Source organism: Myxocyprinus asiaticus, chromosome 16 (assembly GCF_019703515.2).
Source record: "Myxocyprinus asiaticus isolate MX2 ecotype Aquarium Trade chromosome 16, UBuf_Myxa_2, whole genome shotgun sequence".
In the NCBI taxonomy this organism is placed as follows: domain Eukaryota; kingdom Metazoa; phylum Chordata; class Actinopteri; order Cypriniformes; family Catostomidae; genus Myxocyprinus; species Myxocyprinus asiaticus.
The window spans coordinates 12,710,165-12,728,109 of NC_059359.1; the positions used below are offsets into that span (position 1 = coordinate 12,710,165).

The 17,945-nt window shown below is 38.0% G+C and overlaps 1 protein-coding gene across 1 annotated transcript in view; it reads right to left on the reverse strand.

The window, feature by feature from the left end:
- The window catches only part of LOC127454106 (ER membrane protein complex subunit 2), a 51,624-nt gene that overhangs the window by 15,235 nt on the left and 18,444 nt on the right, over window positions 1-17,945 (reverse strand). The window contains exons 6-7 of the mRNA XM_051721069.1: window positions 2,551-2,636; window positions 2,318-2,377 (exon numbers count right to left, since the gene is read on the reverse strand). Of these exons, the coding sequence (XP_051577029.1) occupies window positions 2,318-2,377; window positions 2,551-2,636 (146 nt within the window). The remainder of the gene's footprint in view (window positions 1-2,317; window positions 2,378-2,550; window positions 2,637-17,945) is intronic.

Below are 17,945 nucleotides of genomic sequence, written 5' to 3' on the forward strand. Positions count from 1 at the left end.
GAAAAGTTAAACTAAGCAGGCAGATAATCCTCTCACCCCTGGATTTCCTCTGTCTGCCACTGCAATAAAGCCCTTTATACAAAACCATAAGGTATCACATAAGCGCTTCTCTCACCAAGCGTCCGCATTCCTACAGCCAGTGCCCTCCAACCGGGACAACCAACTTTCTCTCACAGACACACTAAAACCCCCAAGCCCCCATCGTGGACAATAAGACCAAAACAATTAAAGAAGGATGGAGTAGAAGAGACATAAACAAAGTGATTTTCCTACAATCCTGATGCCTGGTAGAAAGTAACCCCTGGCAAAAGAGATATCAGCAGGGGAGAGCAGTCTTATCCCAGGAGTTGAAGAGGGGGCTCAAGGAACAAATCCTATTATGGACCTACTCCATGGGACTAACAGACACTGAGCTTTAAACAGGGCCCCTTACTCTGGAGTGTCCCACAGCTCTGCAGTAACCATCAAGCTTCAACTGAAGGTCCTGAGAATGACCTGCAAGTTTGTGGTAAATGTGACCTCATAACCCTCGTAAACATCACATTTATTGCAGAAAACTTCTGGACATTTCACTGACACATTGATGAATCCTGAATCGATTTAGGTTTACTGATAATAAGACAAAATTATATCATTCATTTTTAAATACACTGCACCAGCAGTTCTCAAACTGACTTCGATTTTTGGGTTGCAGTCTATTCTGATAGGGTAAGTAGGGGAAAAAATTGCTAAATGATCAAATGCAACTAACCATGTAATTGTGCAAATATGACTTAGCAACATACATAGGCTTATCGACTTTTAAACAGGAGAAATGCTTACCATGTCTTTTGTTATGCATCCAATTAAGCTTTACTGTATTTTGCTGTGAATTCATTGTCACTTAGTAATGTGGCTAAAACTTATCCTCCACTGAAAAAATTTCTGTAATTTTAATGGTAAAAGACTGTAAAAATGCTACAGAAATAAAACATTGATTGATTAACGAATATTACCTGTAAAATATACAGTAAAAAACTTTAATATATTCTAAGACAATGCAGTAGTTTTTACAATAAATTGTTGTAAAAAAAAAAAAAATTTAGAAGTCAGAATTTAGATGTAAAAAGTATGATTTTCCTGTATAATTAATGGTAAAAATTTACATTAAGAGAGTACACGTAATTTTTATAGTAAATTATTGTTAAAATTACAGTAAAAAACAATAATCGGGCTTTCCCACAATTCCCTGCATGACCCATCATTTTTCATTATATTTTATGGGAATAGTTATGTTTCTTCTAATTTTTTAAATCAGTTACGCACATTGGGGTGTTCTGTTTTATATTTTATGTAGTTTAGTTAATGTTTACTGCATCATTTATATTTCACATGTGTTACCCTGATGGTGTTTATTGGCCATTGCTCCTAGAAGAGCCACTATTGGTGAACTTCATGTCATCATGTGCTCTTCTGTTATTTTTACAGTGATTAACAACACCTTATTAAGTAAAAAGCAGATTTTTACAGTTTCAGAAGGTTAATATCAAGTTTATGACTTTTTTTTTTTTTTTTTTTTTTACTGTAGATGTAACTTTTTTTTTTTTTTTTTTTACTGTAGATGTAACTTTTTTTTTTTTTTTTTTACAGTGCCATCGTGGTCATGTAAATTACAACAGATTTAAACAGTATTTTTTTACTGTATTTTTTACATAATTATTCTGCCAACCACAGCTGCCAGTTTTTCTTTTTTTTTGGTAAAAACAACAGGATTTTCTTTACAATGTATATTTGTCGAAGTATTTAAGTGTTTGTTGCATTAGGCCAGTAAATCACGCTTCTGCTGTTGTTTATGCATTCACAAAATTTGCAATTTTACTATCCAACATGTATGTCATGTTAATAATTTTGCATATTGTTTGGCCTATGCAGTTTGTGGTCAAATTTAAATGTTTGGTATTATGGCTAACATTTTTCACGATAACTAATTTTGGTACTGTGTTGTGTTGGCTCTTGATGTCCAATGTAAAATGTCATAAAGCAAACCCAGTTGAGAACCACTGCCCTACACATTAATTTCACATGTCTACATAGTGGGACAATAAGCTAAAGTCAATCTGAAACTTTGTTGAATTGCCTTACTCCCACACTTCAAGAAAAAAAAAGGAGAATATTCATTTAATTCTTAAAATGTTATAAACACTAACATTAATCAAACTATCAACTTCTTGACCATTGTCAGGAATTCTCAACAGAGCAGTGACCCTTTTAACTATGCCTTGACGTTAAGCAGTTATAAAAGCGAGCGAACAAATTAAATGAGGTGAGAAATCATTACTCATGTTCGTTGATGTAGAGTTCTGACAGCTCATGCCATGCTTCCTGGTCTCCCACAAACCTGCAAAACAAAGTAGTTGTAGTTAGCTCATCAGAAAGGCCACTTTGGACAAAAGAGGGGTTAGGGAAAGACTTGGGGGCCAACTCCATCAAATGCAAAACCCCTTTTAATTAAAAAGTGGAGGGGGAGGGAAGGAGAAAAGGGGGGTCTAAATCCTCTTGTGAAACACTCACTGCTCCAGATATTCGTTGAGCTCACGAATGGCCTCAATGCTTTTGCCCTGCACTCGCAGAATGGAGATCTTGCGCTTCCTTGCTGCCTGTGGGTTGACATCAACAGAGGATTAGGACTTTAGAGTTTCAAGTGTTTGTTAGGAACAGAAAAGAGCAAAGAGTGAAAGAAAGAGGGATGTGTAAATGATCACAATATTGTGTGAGCTAACTATGGAATCCTATCTAATCTGTAAGTAACCCTGACGAATTCTGTTAGGAGCTATATAGTATGTTCTTATGTACCTTGTTAGATCTTAACTTTAGACTTAAAGGGATAGTTCACCCAAAAACAACAATTCTCTCAACATTTACTCATCCTTATGCCATCCCAGACCCATATGACTTTCTTTCTTCTGCAGAAAACAAAGATTTTTTTTTAAAGAATATCTTAGCTGTTTTTGTCCATACACTGTAAACTGATGGGATCCAAAACTTTCAAGCTCCAAAAAGGACTTAAAGGCAGCATAATCAGGGCTCCACCCTTAAATATTATTTAGGAGCCATTAGCTCCTAAACTGAAACATTAAGGAGCCAAATGGCTGTTTTAGTTGACAAATCACACAATTGCTCAGTTTAGATTGTTGTTCAGAAACAAGATAGAAAGGTGAAGAAAAAACAGATAGCTGAAAACCCATTAATCGGAGGTTTAATATACAGTATATATAGATGAGAAGATAAGTTTGCATTGCCCTTTTGTCTCAAATGTTCACACCTCTTTCATAATTTATAAAAATATAAGAAATAAAAGATTTTTTTTATTTAGTACTGCCCTTCAAAATCTACATTTCAGATATTTACATAAAGTATAGTATGCATATAGTAGTGTGTTGTCTTTTTGAGCATCAATTAATGTTTGCACCTTGTGTAATTGTTGTGTACAAGTCTCTCAATTATCCTAAGTGTCAAAAGCTGGATCTCATATATTTATATATAATTTAAATAGATTTAAAATATTGCCCAAGTCTTTCTTTACTGTTACCGGATGGCCCAGACACAAAGACTACAAGAGTGCAAATTGAAGGAAATCCCAGATGCAGTTTATTGTGCTACTCCAATCCCAATCAATAAATATAGCTGCAAGCAGCAATGACAGGCCCAAGCACCATGGGTCCATTTCCACTCGGTGGCTTTCGGAAAACAATGCATGATGGACACAGCAACAACTCAACATTAATGTAAACTTGGACCCTAATCATATAATGAGTAATAGATATATGCCACCATTCTAGTTTGACTACAACTTCATGTAATTTAATCTGTGACAACATTATTAAAGCTATCAAGCATCCCTTAAAATTTTTCCATCAGCAGTGTCTAAACAATTTAATTAATTTGGGTAAATGCAAGATAACTTTTTCAAAGTCTGTTGTAAGTGCCACACTTCCTGCTGCCAGTTGGTGGCGCTATGACCATGACCCACAATAGCCACATCCATGTGATTAGCCTCCAAGAAAAAAAACATACAACTAAATTTTAATCTAAATCACACAATGCACACAGAAGATATGAGACACTTCCTGTTTCCCTATTTTTGCCATTAATTTAGTGAATCGCCATGGCAACACTGTTCGATATTTAAAAATCTGTTCGCAATTTAGCATCTTCGATGTCTTGGCATAATGTTGTCTAAATGTGGTGACAGTCTCATGAATCACCTAGGAGGAGTGTTTAAAGTTCAGAGAATCTATCAATTTTTAATTGTCATTTTAAATTTTTTGCTAACTGATTAATTTTAAATTTTTGCTATAATTTTATAATTATTGAAAAAATTATGTAGATCTAAAGATTATATTGTAATGAAGTTATTTACAATTTTTATTTATCCATAAACTGGCTTTAAATAAAATTAACAAATGTAATTCATGGCATTAGGTTTTAAGATCTCCTAAGTAGATTTTAATATGAGCACAGAAGTCATTTAGGCTTGTAATTTCGTTGCAATTCTGTTGTTGCATTTTTTTCTCTGTGCACTGTCAAAATAAATGAAGTACATTAACTTTGAGTCTGCATTCGTTATTCATACGCACAACTGTTTAAATAGCCTCTAAATAAATGAGGACATAAATTATGTTAGATTACTGCATGTTCGCCCATAGAATAATTATTCAAAGCATAAATTACCAACTGGTTACCAACAAACAACTATTTGTCATGGTTCCGGCATTTGTGCTCATACTGTTGTTTGTTTTTCTCTCTCCCTCGTGTCTCACAGGTAGAGCTGGCATGCAATCAGCGTTTCCATGGGAATGGTGATCGATCTCGGGGAGATGCTGATCACAGCAATGATTTACTTGCCCGTTACCATCTGCTTCACTCTGATTGCACTCCCTATTTATTCCTTGTGTCATCTTGTTATTTGCCCGTTTATTGTTCACTGTCATGTTAACTGTGCTCTCTTAGTTGTGTAGTTGGAGCATGCTCGTGTGTCTGTTGGTTGCCCCTCTGTAGAGGTGTGGTTACCTTCCTGTTTGCCGTTACCCTCGCCAGTTCTGTTCCCATTTCATGTGGAGGAGTATTCCTCTGTCTCTGTCCACGTCTCGGGAACTATATCATCTGGGCTTTGCTTCGCAACACACCAGCTTCAATGATTCAGATTGTTCCTGACTTCCACAAAGCACACACTTATCATACGAACACACCATTCACTAGCCCATTGCGGCTTGCTGGATTTCAGCCTTCTGCTGCTGGCACCTGTTGTGCCTTATCTTGACATTGAGAACTTTGTTAATAAAACCACTGAACCATCATCTCTGATTTTGGGTTCTTTGCCTGCCCCCCCCCCACCGTGACACTACTGATCCACGACCTTGCCATAACATCGTCATGACCGACTGGCACCGCTCCAAAGTTACGTTGTGGCAATGAATACAGGAATTTCACTTTTCTGGTTGTCATAACGTAATCAGTTACGTCGCCACAACTAAAGTTTGGTCATCAATTTACGGTGTAGTTAGGAAATGGCTAGCTGGAAATGCTGCTTTTCTCAAATTTTGCAATACAATCTGCTGCATTTTTTGGGGTTGTTTTGCTGTGAAAACTCACAAATCATCGTTATACACTTCTGTAATTGTGTTAATTACATTTTAAATGCAATTATACGTAAATATTTTTGTGCATAATAACTGAATATGCAGTTAGCAACCCAAGAAAAAAAAAAAAAAATTCACACAAAAAATAGCATACATTTAGGTGAAAGCTGTGGGTATTGAAAAACCCTTAATTATTTTTGTATTATAATGTTCTGCCTCAGAGAATGCAATAAAACTTATCCAAGTTTAAAACAGGTTTACAATAAATCTGTAAGCTAAAAGCACAAATGAGGACTTAATAATTAGGCCTGTTGCCATTATTACATTGTCTGATATTTAAATCTGGTATATGGCCATATACAGCCATGAATGCATTTTAAGTCTTCAGTGCAATTCATGCCATTAAGAAAACACAGTTTTACAATGAATAAGATGCTGTATGCCCATAATACATTACGTGGCAGTCATCTAATAATACCAACTGTCATTTTAAAAACACGTCCACGCACGAAAGCTAGAACCAAGGAGGTCCAATACCAAGAAAATGCTCTCTAATAATATTTGTGATATAAAATTTGAAAATCAGCCCACCTTTCCTGTTTAATTAATCAATCGCATGATTATGCAGAACATCTCAGGTTTTTAAATTCATAAGGATCTCTTTCTCAACAGCAATACCAGCAGTGATGAAAGCCGACTCATCAGCAAGATCTCGCGCTCATCGCTTTCAAATTATATTACTTAAAGCGTGATTGCGTCAATCAACGCCAGCTAGTAGGCCTGGACTGGGACATATCCTAAAGACCACACCCACAAGTACAAATAAATCAATGTGATTGGCTGATGCATCTGACAATCTGACTTTAGATGACTATTCACTGCAGTGTTGAGGGACTCTGTGGAATTCTGAAGGCTTGAAGGAGCATGGCTTCAAGCATGCGATTTGTGAAACAGTTGTCACACTTTGCTTGTAAGCATCGAGGAATAAATTCTGATTGGATAAATTTTTTTGCTTAGTGCTATTTGTTTGCAGATTAATTAGGAGTGTAAAGTGACTGAAAATACATAGGCAAAAAGGTCAATGAGAATGAAAGGATGAAAAAATATTTATTAGGCATGTCACACCAGCAGAGAAGGCTTTGCTGGCCCTGAGAAATCGCCACTGGCCATATACTAACAAATACAATTAGAGTTCATATATTCGAGCATTTATGTACACATTTAAATTCCATAAGTGTTTAAAAAGTGTTTTATTGCCATTTTCAGATTCGTAGCCTACTGTATTAATAGCACTTCAAATTCTAATCACATTTTATTATACAACTAATTCTTTGTATAAATGCAGGATTTTGTGTCTCATTCGCAGCATGCAGATAGCACATATAGAGATCTTTATAGAATCTTTAGAAGAACAATAGGTCCTCGCACTTTCAGTGCTTGGGCCCTAATTACCAGAAGAAGAAAAAGTGGTACATAATACAGGACTTTTAATTATAAAGAAACCCGAAATACTCATGGGACTCTTATTTTGAAAAATCTGCACTCCCAGTTGTGAACTCACTGGTGGTTGATTAGCTGAGAAAGGGACTCGAATTCAAACAGCTAACCTGAGCTCCTGAGTTCAAACCCTCAGTTCTTTTCAGGTGATTCATGAAAAAGACCCGGTTCAAAAGAGTCATTTGTTTGCAGGCCTGGTTAAGGGTTTCAAAATCTATTCGTGATTATCTTACCGTGTGATAAGACATATTCTTTTAACACTGTAAAGTGTTTTTCATTCAGTAATTTGTATATGGTATTATTATGTCATGTAAATACATGTAGCATTTATAAGCAGTGCTGACAGTATCTGTTCTTTTGTTTGTGTTTTGGTTTTTGTTTCTTGAAAATTGTAATAAAAAAATACAATATATAAAAAAAAAAAAAAAAAAAAAAAAGAGTAATTTATTCACGACTCTCTTGTGCTGGGTTTGTTGTTGCGTGCGGTGCAGCGAGCTCATCATCACAACAGAACAGGTGAAAAGCGGCATGAGACAGTGGTGCGTGCTCTAAAGATGTACTCAGTAACTCACAAGATATCTGACGAAACTGCATATGAGCGCAAACAACCCAACTGTCGCCAATGGCGAATTATTGTCGCAAGAAATTATTATTGGTCTATTCTGAAAATGAAGACGCAAATTAAAATGATAAAGTCGTGGGTTAAGTTTTTTTTTTGGGGGGATACTTTAAAATGTACCGCGGTCGCCAAAAGGTTGATGACACTAGAAAATTAAAATGCAACATTTCACTGATGTACAATGATACCAGGATTGAGAACCTGGCAACTATGTGTTGCGTCTAAGAATCACCATCTTGAAACCTGCACTGTGTTCCAGTCAGGCCGGATGTCAAGATTTATATTTTACATATAAGATTTTGTTGTTGCTCACCCAAAGCAATTGTATCGCTTCAGAAGATGAATGAATGTGTTTACTGTGTAAAATGGATTACACCCTGTCTACACCAGACGCGTCCGTTGATGCAACGGCTTGAAGCTGTCTAAACTGAAAGCGCCAAAGTGATCATTCTAAATGACGTGCAGACAGAATAGAATAGAATCTTTATTGTCATTGTACATGTACAGCAAAATTAAATGCAGACAGCAGACCAATCAGCGGCGAGCTTGAGTAATAAAGTGGCTGGAGTAGCTCTGCAGCCCATCAGTAATAGAGTGCAACAGTCTGGTTCTGGAAGTAAAAATCCCATTAATTTATCCCATAGACAAATTGATAACTTATAAATCTTCAAAGACAGACCTACCGCGAGCTACGAGGTTGTTCATCGATGGTATATGCTTCCGTTGAAGCCATCCATCCGCGTTCTCAACTTCATTGTTTAAAAATCACATTTAATAGCAGAATTCATAGTAAACAACTACATTACCCATGGTACATCAGAGAAATATCCACCAATCAGAGAACCACGCCCAACGAAAACCACGAAACATGGCTCGGAGCGGCTGCGCACTCCCATGACGCACTGTAAATGACGTAAACGAGTCGGTCTCCCTTCACCCTTAAACTACTTATATATTTGTACATATCGGGATATTTTGCAATAAACTTAAAATATATTGTTTCTATACTTATAAACAACAACCTAAAATAAATAATTTTATATGTTTCCATAGTTTTATATTCACTGACATCATTCGCAATGCTTATGGGATTGTAGGTTGTCCCTTCATGTAAGACGATAAGTACACAGCCTTGTATATTTGTCTTTATGTCCAATTTTCAAATACTTTTTTTCCTCACAACAAAGTTCATGATGTTGTGATCCACCTCAGAGCTGGTTGGTTTGGTTCATGGCTCACAACTCTTTAATGAAGGATTTTATTAAAAGTCTAGGGAAGAAACGAATGGGGAAAATACTTACGGAACCCAGACGTCTGAAAAGGTGGGAGGTCACTGTTGCGCTCTATAGAACGAGGCATCCGTTAACTGTGGGCGCTACACGACGGAACACACAGATGCTTCGATTGAGATACACTTTTGGTGGGATGTGCAGTTTGCATCCAGTGTAGACAGGGTGTTACTTTTTATGCTGCCTTTATGTCCTTTATGGAGCTTAGTTTTGGACCCCTTTGACTTGCATTGTATGGACAACAATCACCTTATACATCCTTCAAAATATCTTTGTCTGTGTTCCGCAGAAGAAAGTCAGTCATACGAGTTTGAGATGTCAGGAAGGTGAGTAAATTATGAGAGAATGATCATTTTTAGGTGAAATATCCCTGTAAAGCTCTGGTGGTTCAAGCTGACCTTTCAAATGTCAGTTATCCACGATTGAAAATACTTGTTACAATGTATATAGGTGTTATACGGTATACCTTATATAACTTTAAAACAGATACTTTTATTCATCATTTAAACGATCATGGAGGTGAATTAAACTCTTAAATATTGGGCAGACTGAGCCAGCGTTGTAAAAACTGCCTCACACCATCAGATGGTCCAATACAAAGTTTCCCTGAAAGTGTGTTATTACTGACACTACTGTATCAAGGTTGTAAGTAATATACCAGTAGATACCGAAAAATAATGTCTTTATCGGATTAGAAAGCTTGTGGATTCTGGCACACAAAGCATCAGCTTTCTGCTGAGGTACGGTTGAGGATGCAGCTCACTTAAGCAGAAGGTAAGTGAAGACTCAAGCCATTTAAGTGGTGAAAACAGCACGTTGCCAAAGAGCCGTGGGCCAAATGCATTCACAAACTTACGAAGCCTAAGCCTGCATCAGCCACAAATAACGTATGCCTTGTTCCAATGTAGAAGTGACCTTCAGGCGGATTAGAATCTCATCAATCTGAATCAGAAAGTATTACGCCAACTTCAACGACTTTTCCAGGAGCACTTCTTTTTCCCTTGTTTTTTCTTTGCTGGTGAAAGGAGAGCAAAGGAGTATAAGTAAAAAAAAAAAAAGTAGCAAAACTCGAGAGCTTTTAGATTTGAATTTGAGAACTCGAACAATAAATATTTGTCCTTTTTAAGTTGAAATTTAAGCACCGGTGTGAAAACTTGTAAAATAAAAATCTGAAGTTGAATGTTGCAATCTGCACTCACAGAATATAATAAAAAAACCTGTGTTCTGAATTCAAAGATGCAGACAAATAGTCACAAATGTGTGACTTTACTTTTGTACTTTAATTCAATTTTGCAGTAAAACTACAAATTGGCACTCACAATCTCTCAAATATGGCGCTGCAACTTCAAATCTTCACGGCTTGACCTTTGCAGCAACTTCTGCAACAAACCTGTAGCATATCTCATTTGTGCACTAGTAAATCAGATAGCCGAGGTTGGGCGGGGCCAATGAAGCCATGAACAATCACAAGAGATTATGCCTTTGTGACGAGGAGGAGGGCGTGGCCAGGACGTGATGGAGCACGGCTGGCACTGAATCAGCTGATCAGCGGGAGAGCGAGATAAGGGGCGGCCGGAGATGTCGGTTCGAGAGAGAGACGCACGCGGCCGCATTGCATGCGTGTCTGTTTATGTTTAAGTTCATTGTTTAAGTTAATTTATGCATTAAAAGTTTGTTGATTGTTCAGCTGGTTCCACCTACTCCCTGCCCAACCTTTACCTGTTACAGTGTTGCCGAAACCTGGGAGGGAGGAGGGAAGAGCTGTCGCAGAGTCCTCACCACTGCCATCCGCCAATGGAGCAGCCGCAGCCATTTGCATGGGGATGGAGGGGTGGCTGCCGACTGCCGAGAGTCGGAGGGGCGGTTGAGGACCGGGCAACAGCACGTCCTGGAGCCAGCGAGCAAGTTCTTCTCTCTCTCTCTCCACGCTCTCTCGCTGTGTGTCTCCGCTCGCCCTTTCCCACTCCCCATGCCTCCCCTCGTCTCTCCCCCAGGTTCACAGGAGGTGGGGTGGACCACCGGCTGACAGAACGGCCGGAAGGGTAGCGGGGGGGAGTTAGTCAGACCGGTGGCACCCCGGCCTAAATTGGGCAGGGGAGGAGTGTGACGAGGAGGAGGGCTTGGCCGGGCCGTGATGGAGCACGGCCGGCGCTGAATCAGCTGATCAGCGGGAGACCAAGATAAGGAGCGGCCGGAGACACCGGTTCGAGAGACGCACGCGGCCACGTTGCATGGGTGTCTGTTTATGTTTGTTTAAGTTCATTTATGCATTAAAAGTTTATGTTGATTGTTCAGCCGGTTCCTACCTCCTCCTTGCCCAAACTTTACCTGTTAAAGCCTTTATGCCACAATTATGCCTTAAATTAAAATTCAAGTTAACATTTCCCTTATTTTACTTGGATGCTGTAACTGATATTGCAAAGTTGCAAATTGGTAAGCAAAGGTTAATTGTAAACTTTGAAGCCATAATTGGTAAGATAAGTGAATTGAAATATTCCCATAACTATTGTAAGGGATCCCCTTGTGAAATAAAGATGATAATATTAAACACAGTGTTCATTCTGGTTTGAAATAAGACTTTTCATTATTCACTTAAAATTCCCTTATTTTGATGGCAATATGCCACTGGAAACAAAGTGCACATTGATCATGGTAATCTCTAATGATCACAATCAAATAATTGCGATCAGACAATTATGTATCTTAAAAAGCGTCAGTGTCTTACTGCTTGATTCTTGTTACTAATCAGCATGAACGGAAGATAAAACAGATCTTTAAAAATAAATGTTTAAAAAGACCTTTAACTAGAACTAACAAAATAATTACGGTCATGTAAAAGACATTTAAAAATGACCTATAAGTTTTATTCAGAATTGATAAATATACTATTTCCGATGCAGCGTTATGTAGATTTATTATAACTTACTCTGAATTCTTTATAAAGTAGACATCTATCACCCAAGTAATATGATCCATTTTGATTGTTACAGCATTGACTGTTCTAGCTCTTGTGATTGGTAAAAATTCTTTTGGCCCTGCCCCCCACCAAACTCTGGCTATCTGCCTCTGTTGCATCTGGATTTACAAATGCAGTGAGTTTTGCTACAGGTTTATCGCAAAAGTCAAGCATGAAGAAGTTACAGTGTCAGTCTTGAGAGGTTGCAAGTTCTGACTTGAGGTTGTACTGCAGAACTGAATTGGAAGTACAAAAGTAAATATGAAATACAAATTTGTCTGTCGATGTATTTATGTGAATATCATTTTACACATTTAGGACGATCTGTTTGTAACTTCGAATTCAGAACAAAGGGTTTTTGATTATTGTTTGTGAGTGCAGATTTCACAAGTTTTCACATCAGAGCTGTGAGAGTAAATGTCAACATACAAGTACATTATTTATTGTAAAAGTTCTCAAAATAAAATCTACAAGCTCTCAAGTTTTGCTACATTTTTAACTTCATAAAAGAGCAGATGCTTTGTATTTGAAGTGCCTTGCTCTGCCCCACATATTATTTATGGACTTGTACTTCATAGAATGGGTCTTCCCTACTACCACAGCATGGACCAAACCCCCAAGCTTGGGGCATGAGTCACGTCTGAAAGGCCATAAATCTGGAACCGCTAAGATACCACCGTCACTCCAAATCCACTTATCCATCAACAAGGCAGCCAAACGAACCTGCTACACCGGCTGCTCCAAGCAGAGACAGACTCGCACACATGAGCAAGACTTGATCTGCTAAACCCCTACTTTACACAAGTATGATAGTACTTACTTACAAGGTTATAGATGACAGATGAAATAAGGCTACATCTACAACCTCAAGCTGTTTGGAATATTGCACAAGTTTTATATTTAAAGAAACTATGGAACCAAATCAAACAGCAATTCAAAATAGTACAACCTATCAAATGTTATTGGTAATGCATACTCTCTGCCAACAAACTGATTTCTCTGCATTGATTTCTTTGTACTTAGCACAGAACAAGGTGGAAGACAAGTTACTTACTCTGCCCCCATATCTGCCTTATGTTTCCTCTAAGAGCACTTGGGACTGATAGAAGCATATGGAGGCTGGTAGTCCAGAGACTTACGAAACTTTATTAGCCATGGAGCTCTTCCAAACCATTACAATCTTTTCCTTTCTTTCCCTTCTCTCCACAAAAGGCCAGCATGAAAGATTTTGTTTTCATTCTCTTCATGATTCTTTCTTAAGCATTTCTGAGTGGCTCTCACATTGAAGATCTGGCTGTTTCTATCACCCCTGGACTCACTTTCTCAAGCGGTCAGACTGCCATTGAGAGCCCACCTCGAGGGATTACAAAAACAACCATCGTTCCCACAGGGTGAAGAGGAGCTGACTCTCAAAGCTGTGGTATACCGACATGACCTGACTGATCCTCCAATTAGAGAATTACTTGCTATTGGTTTTAACATCCACAGAGAAGTCTACAGTCTCAACATTCTGAATGATCATCATTTCTACAAATACATGGCTTAAGTTTAAAAAAAAAAAAAGCATTCTAGGTCCATGAATAATTCATACAAATTTTAAAATTCACATGAACGAAGTCAAAGTATGAATTCCAAAGTAGGACTGGGCAATATATAGAATATTTACAATATAATCACAATGATTTTGCGGATTATATAAAATAAGGCAATATCGTGAATACCACAATGATTTTAATGTGCTTTTTATTTGGCCATTAAAGGTGCTGTAAGCAGGGTTTTTTTTATTAATTTTTTTTTTATGGAATAGCATGCAGAAAATGTTCCTTCTCCCTGAAAGATGACTCTGAAATAAGTATCCCGAGATATCGCACCGGTCTCTGTAACAGCACTACACTGCTTAAACAGCAAACAAAAATGTGAATGCCGGATAGATGTAAATTGCAAAAGGCATTGATTAAAGACAGATAAACATGTTCTGTGTGCGCTTCAGAACGATCGAGTTATGTGCTTCTCTGTGCACGGGGCTCATGGGCTTGTGTTTTTAGTGCCTTTAGAGCAGTTCACACGCATTGTGGAAAAAAAAAAGTTCCGCACATTCATGCATACAAGTTATTATCCAAATTCACAACTAACTAACATACACACTAATGCTGCACTTTAATTGTCAAAATAAAAGCTCCAAGGGAAGGTGAAGAAAATCCAAGGGACAGAAATATATTACTTTTATCTCAAACTAATTTAATCCTCAAAAGAATGATAATTCAGTATTATATTTTAATAATAAATGTGAAAAACTGTGGGAAACGTGCCTTTATTTTTTTTAAATAGATTTTTATTCAGTGCCATAAAATACAGAATCTACTTGTCTACAATGGCTGTTTAGGTGAAATGATGGTTCCTAAAATGATGGACTTCACAAAAATCACTTTTGAGCCATTTCAGAGCAAATACATAATTAACAAGATATATCTTGAATATCGTCAATAGGCTGAAAAATATCAACATATCATTTATGTAGCCATTTCGCCCAGATCTATTCCAATTGCAAGACAAACTTATTAGGACATCAAAAAACATTTAATTAGTGTTAACAGCATACATCACAGTTTTATTGGAAACAATAATTGGACTAAAATTTAGTGTCAGTTTAGAAGAAAACTTCAACTATGTCTTCGACCTTTACATACTTCATCTTGTCCTTCACAGTAATTGCATGTAATTCTAGGGGTCAACCTCAGGAGGATTCTCATTGATCTCAATTGGTTTCACAAGCAAAACCATGTTTGTTCTGTTGAATTACAGTCTGAATGCAGTGAATCAGGCCTGCTGTGTCAATCACTGTTGAACTAAACAGCTTTTTAAAAGTTACCTTTAAGTATTTAAAAATGGCCACTGTATTAAGTGAGCAGTGGAAGACCACAGACAGACAGAAATAGAGATAGAGATAGAGATTTTGAGCCAGGAAGATTTTCTCTGAATCATTGCTTTAGGTATTGGACCGTAATGAGTGATGGAAGGGCTAGGAGTTCTAAAAATTTTTTGGACATCACCATGGCAGAGAAACCTTGAGCACTTTTTGTTGATTCAACAATTTTGGTTAATGGGTACCACATCTATTCCACAGCCTATAATTACAACAGTTCAGTTTCCAATCTCAGCTCTGCATGCTGGGATGCCTCACAAGTCCTCACAGTAGTCGCCAATTTTCCGCCATTTTCTTGGATCATGCCCTCATCCCATTCCACTGAACATGTTAAATAACACAGCGTTTAGATAAGCCATGCTTCAACCAAACATTTACAGACAGGTGACCTAGATGAGGTCATCCCTCCCATACCACAACCTCTGCCACCCCGCCTAAAAGGGTTGGATTGTGGGAAAATATGGTCTAGTCGACATTGCACAACGGCTCCATTTTATTCCATTCCCTCCCCCGATTCTAGAAACGCACAGGATTTGATGGGGTGGTGGCTTGGTGTTTGAAAATCAGGAAACAGGCAAATCCCCTTTGGGGCCTCAGAGAAATCTGGGCTGAAGCTAATTGTGTCAGGGTGGTTCCCATGGTACCCACCTACACACCATTTCCAAAAGTGCAAGGGTGCACCCTACCAAGCCCACTATGTCCTGTCAATGAGCATTGAGTGTGAAGATAACACACGGGTACTTGATACTTTTCAAAGCCAAAAACATGCCCTTGATGGCCACGCTAATGGTCTGTTTTGGTCTTCTGTAGATGTGAACTCCAAGTCACATCAGCTACTTACTGAGGTACCTCAGGGCTCATTGCTTGGGCCACTTCTCTTCTCTATATACACAACATCACTGGGACCCATCATTCAGGCACATGGTTTCTCTTACCACTGCTACGCCGATGACACACAGCTCTACTTGTCTTTCCAGCCCAACGACACCATGGTGACTGCTCAAATCTCTGCCTGTTTGGCAGACATCTCAGACTGGATGAAGGAACACCACCTGCAACTTAACCCAGACAAGACTGAACTCCTTTTCTTTCCAGCCAACCATGTTGCTGAACACAACATCACTGTGCAGTTGGGTTCAACTACAGTAACGCCTTCCAAAATGGTCAGAAATCTAGGGGTAGATTACCAACTAAATTTCACAGACCACATCTCAAAGACAGCACGATCATGTAGATTTACACTCGACAATATCAGGAAGATAAGACCCTTCCTCTCTGAACATGTCAACTTCTTGTTCAGTCACTTGTCATAACTAGACTGGACTACTGTAACGCTCTCATTGCAGGCCTCCCTGCATGTGCAATTAGACCCCTGCAAATGATCTAGAATGCAGCAGCACGTCTGGTCTTTAATGAACCAAAGAGAGCGCATGTTACACCACTCCTTGTCTCTCTTCACTGGCTGCCGGTTGACGCACATATCAAATTCAAGGCTCTGATGCTGGCATACAGAACAGTCATTGGATTTGCTCCAGCATACCTAAAATAATTTCTACAGAGCTACGTTCCCACCAGAAGCCTGCGGTCGGCTAAGGAATGGCGCCTTGTTGTACCAACATAAAGAGGCACCAAAACAATTTCGGACTTTCATCGTATCACATTGGTGGAATGACCTTCCCAATTCCATCCGTGAAGCTGACTCGCTTTCTGTCTTCAAAATACGGCTAAAGACACATCTTTTCCATGAGTACTTAACCAGTCACTAAATAAAAAATAAAAAATAAAAAATTCTTGTTGCACTTTAATCTGTCTTGAACTATTCTGATGCTAGTGAAACTTTGTAATGCAGCACTTTTCGTACCACTGTCTCCTTAAGATGATTCGCTTACAATGTATTCCTCTTTTGTAAGTCGATTTGGATAAAAGCGTCTGCCAAATGAATAAATGTAAATGTGATATGATCATGAGGATATTTTAAGGGATATATTAGAATGCATGGAGAGCCACCAAAGAAGTTAAAATCAGGTAAGTCCTGAAAGAGCACAGTTCCAAAATCCCAAAGCATGACATTTCACAGAGTTTCTGTGCTCAAGCAAAGCTTTAAAAATCTAATTGTCCTGTCAGCCCATTTCACTTCATTTCCCAGACTTCCTGGTGCAAAAAAAAATGACTGCTGTCTGAATAATCATTCACAAATGCATGTTACCCTTTAGGAGATGATGGTTGCAGTCAGTTTCTGAAAGAGACTGGTAAGGTAATGAGACGTGGTTGGACACTATTTTCCAGTGTTTTTAATTCTGAACTGTGTGTAAGAGGATCATTTCATTATAATGATGATGACAATTCACATTTAGAATTTTGAATAAATGACAGATTCTCTTACAGAACCATGAGAGAGAAATGTCATTTGGCACATCTGTTCGTGTACAGGGTTCGCCCCCCCCCCCCATCAATGCATATTTAAAGTTAAGTTCCAGGTTTAAGACAAGTTAAGCTCAATCCACAGCATTTGTGGCATATTGTTGATTACCACAAAAATTATTTTAACTCGTCCCACTTTAATTAGAAAAAAAGAGAGAAATTAAGGTTACAGTAAGGCACTTACAATGGAAGTAAATGTGGCCAGTCCATAAACATTAAAATACACACGGTTTAAAAATTATAGCCACAAAACATAAACATTATACATGTTAAAATGATTTTAATGTGATAAAATTAACTTACTAAACTTGTCTGTGTAAAGTTACTTCTAATATTACAACTTTATTACCATGACGACGAAACGCCGGTAAAGCCTTTAATCTGGTAAATGCAATAACGACAGTAAATCCCTGATTTTATCACACTAAAATCAGTTAGTTGGACTGGTCCCATTCACTTACAGTGTAAATGCTTTCCTGTGACAGCGATTTTTGCTTTAAAAAAATACAAAACGAGTCAAAATTATTTTTGGTGGTAATCAACAATATGCCACAAAAGCTGTTGATTTTTTTTTTTTTTGTGGGGGGGGGGTTCCCCTTTTTCTCCCAATTTGGAATGCCCA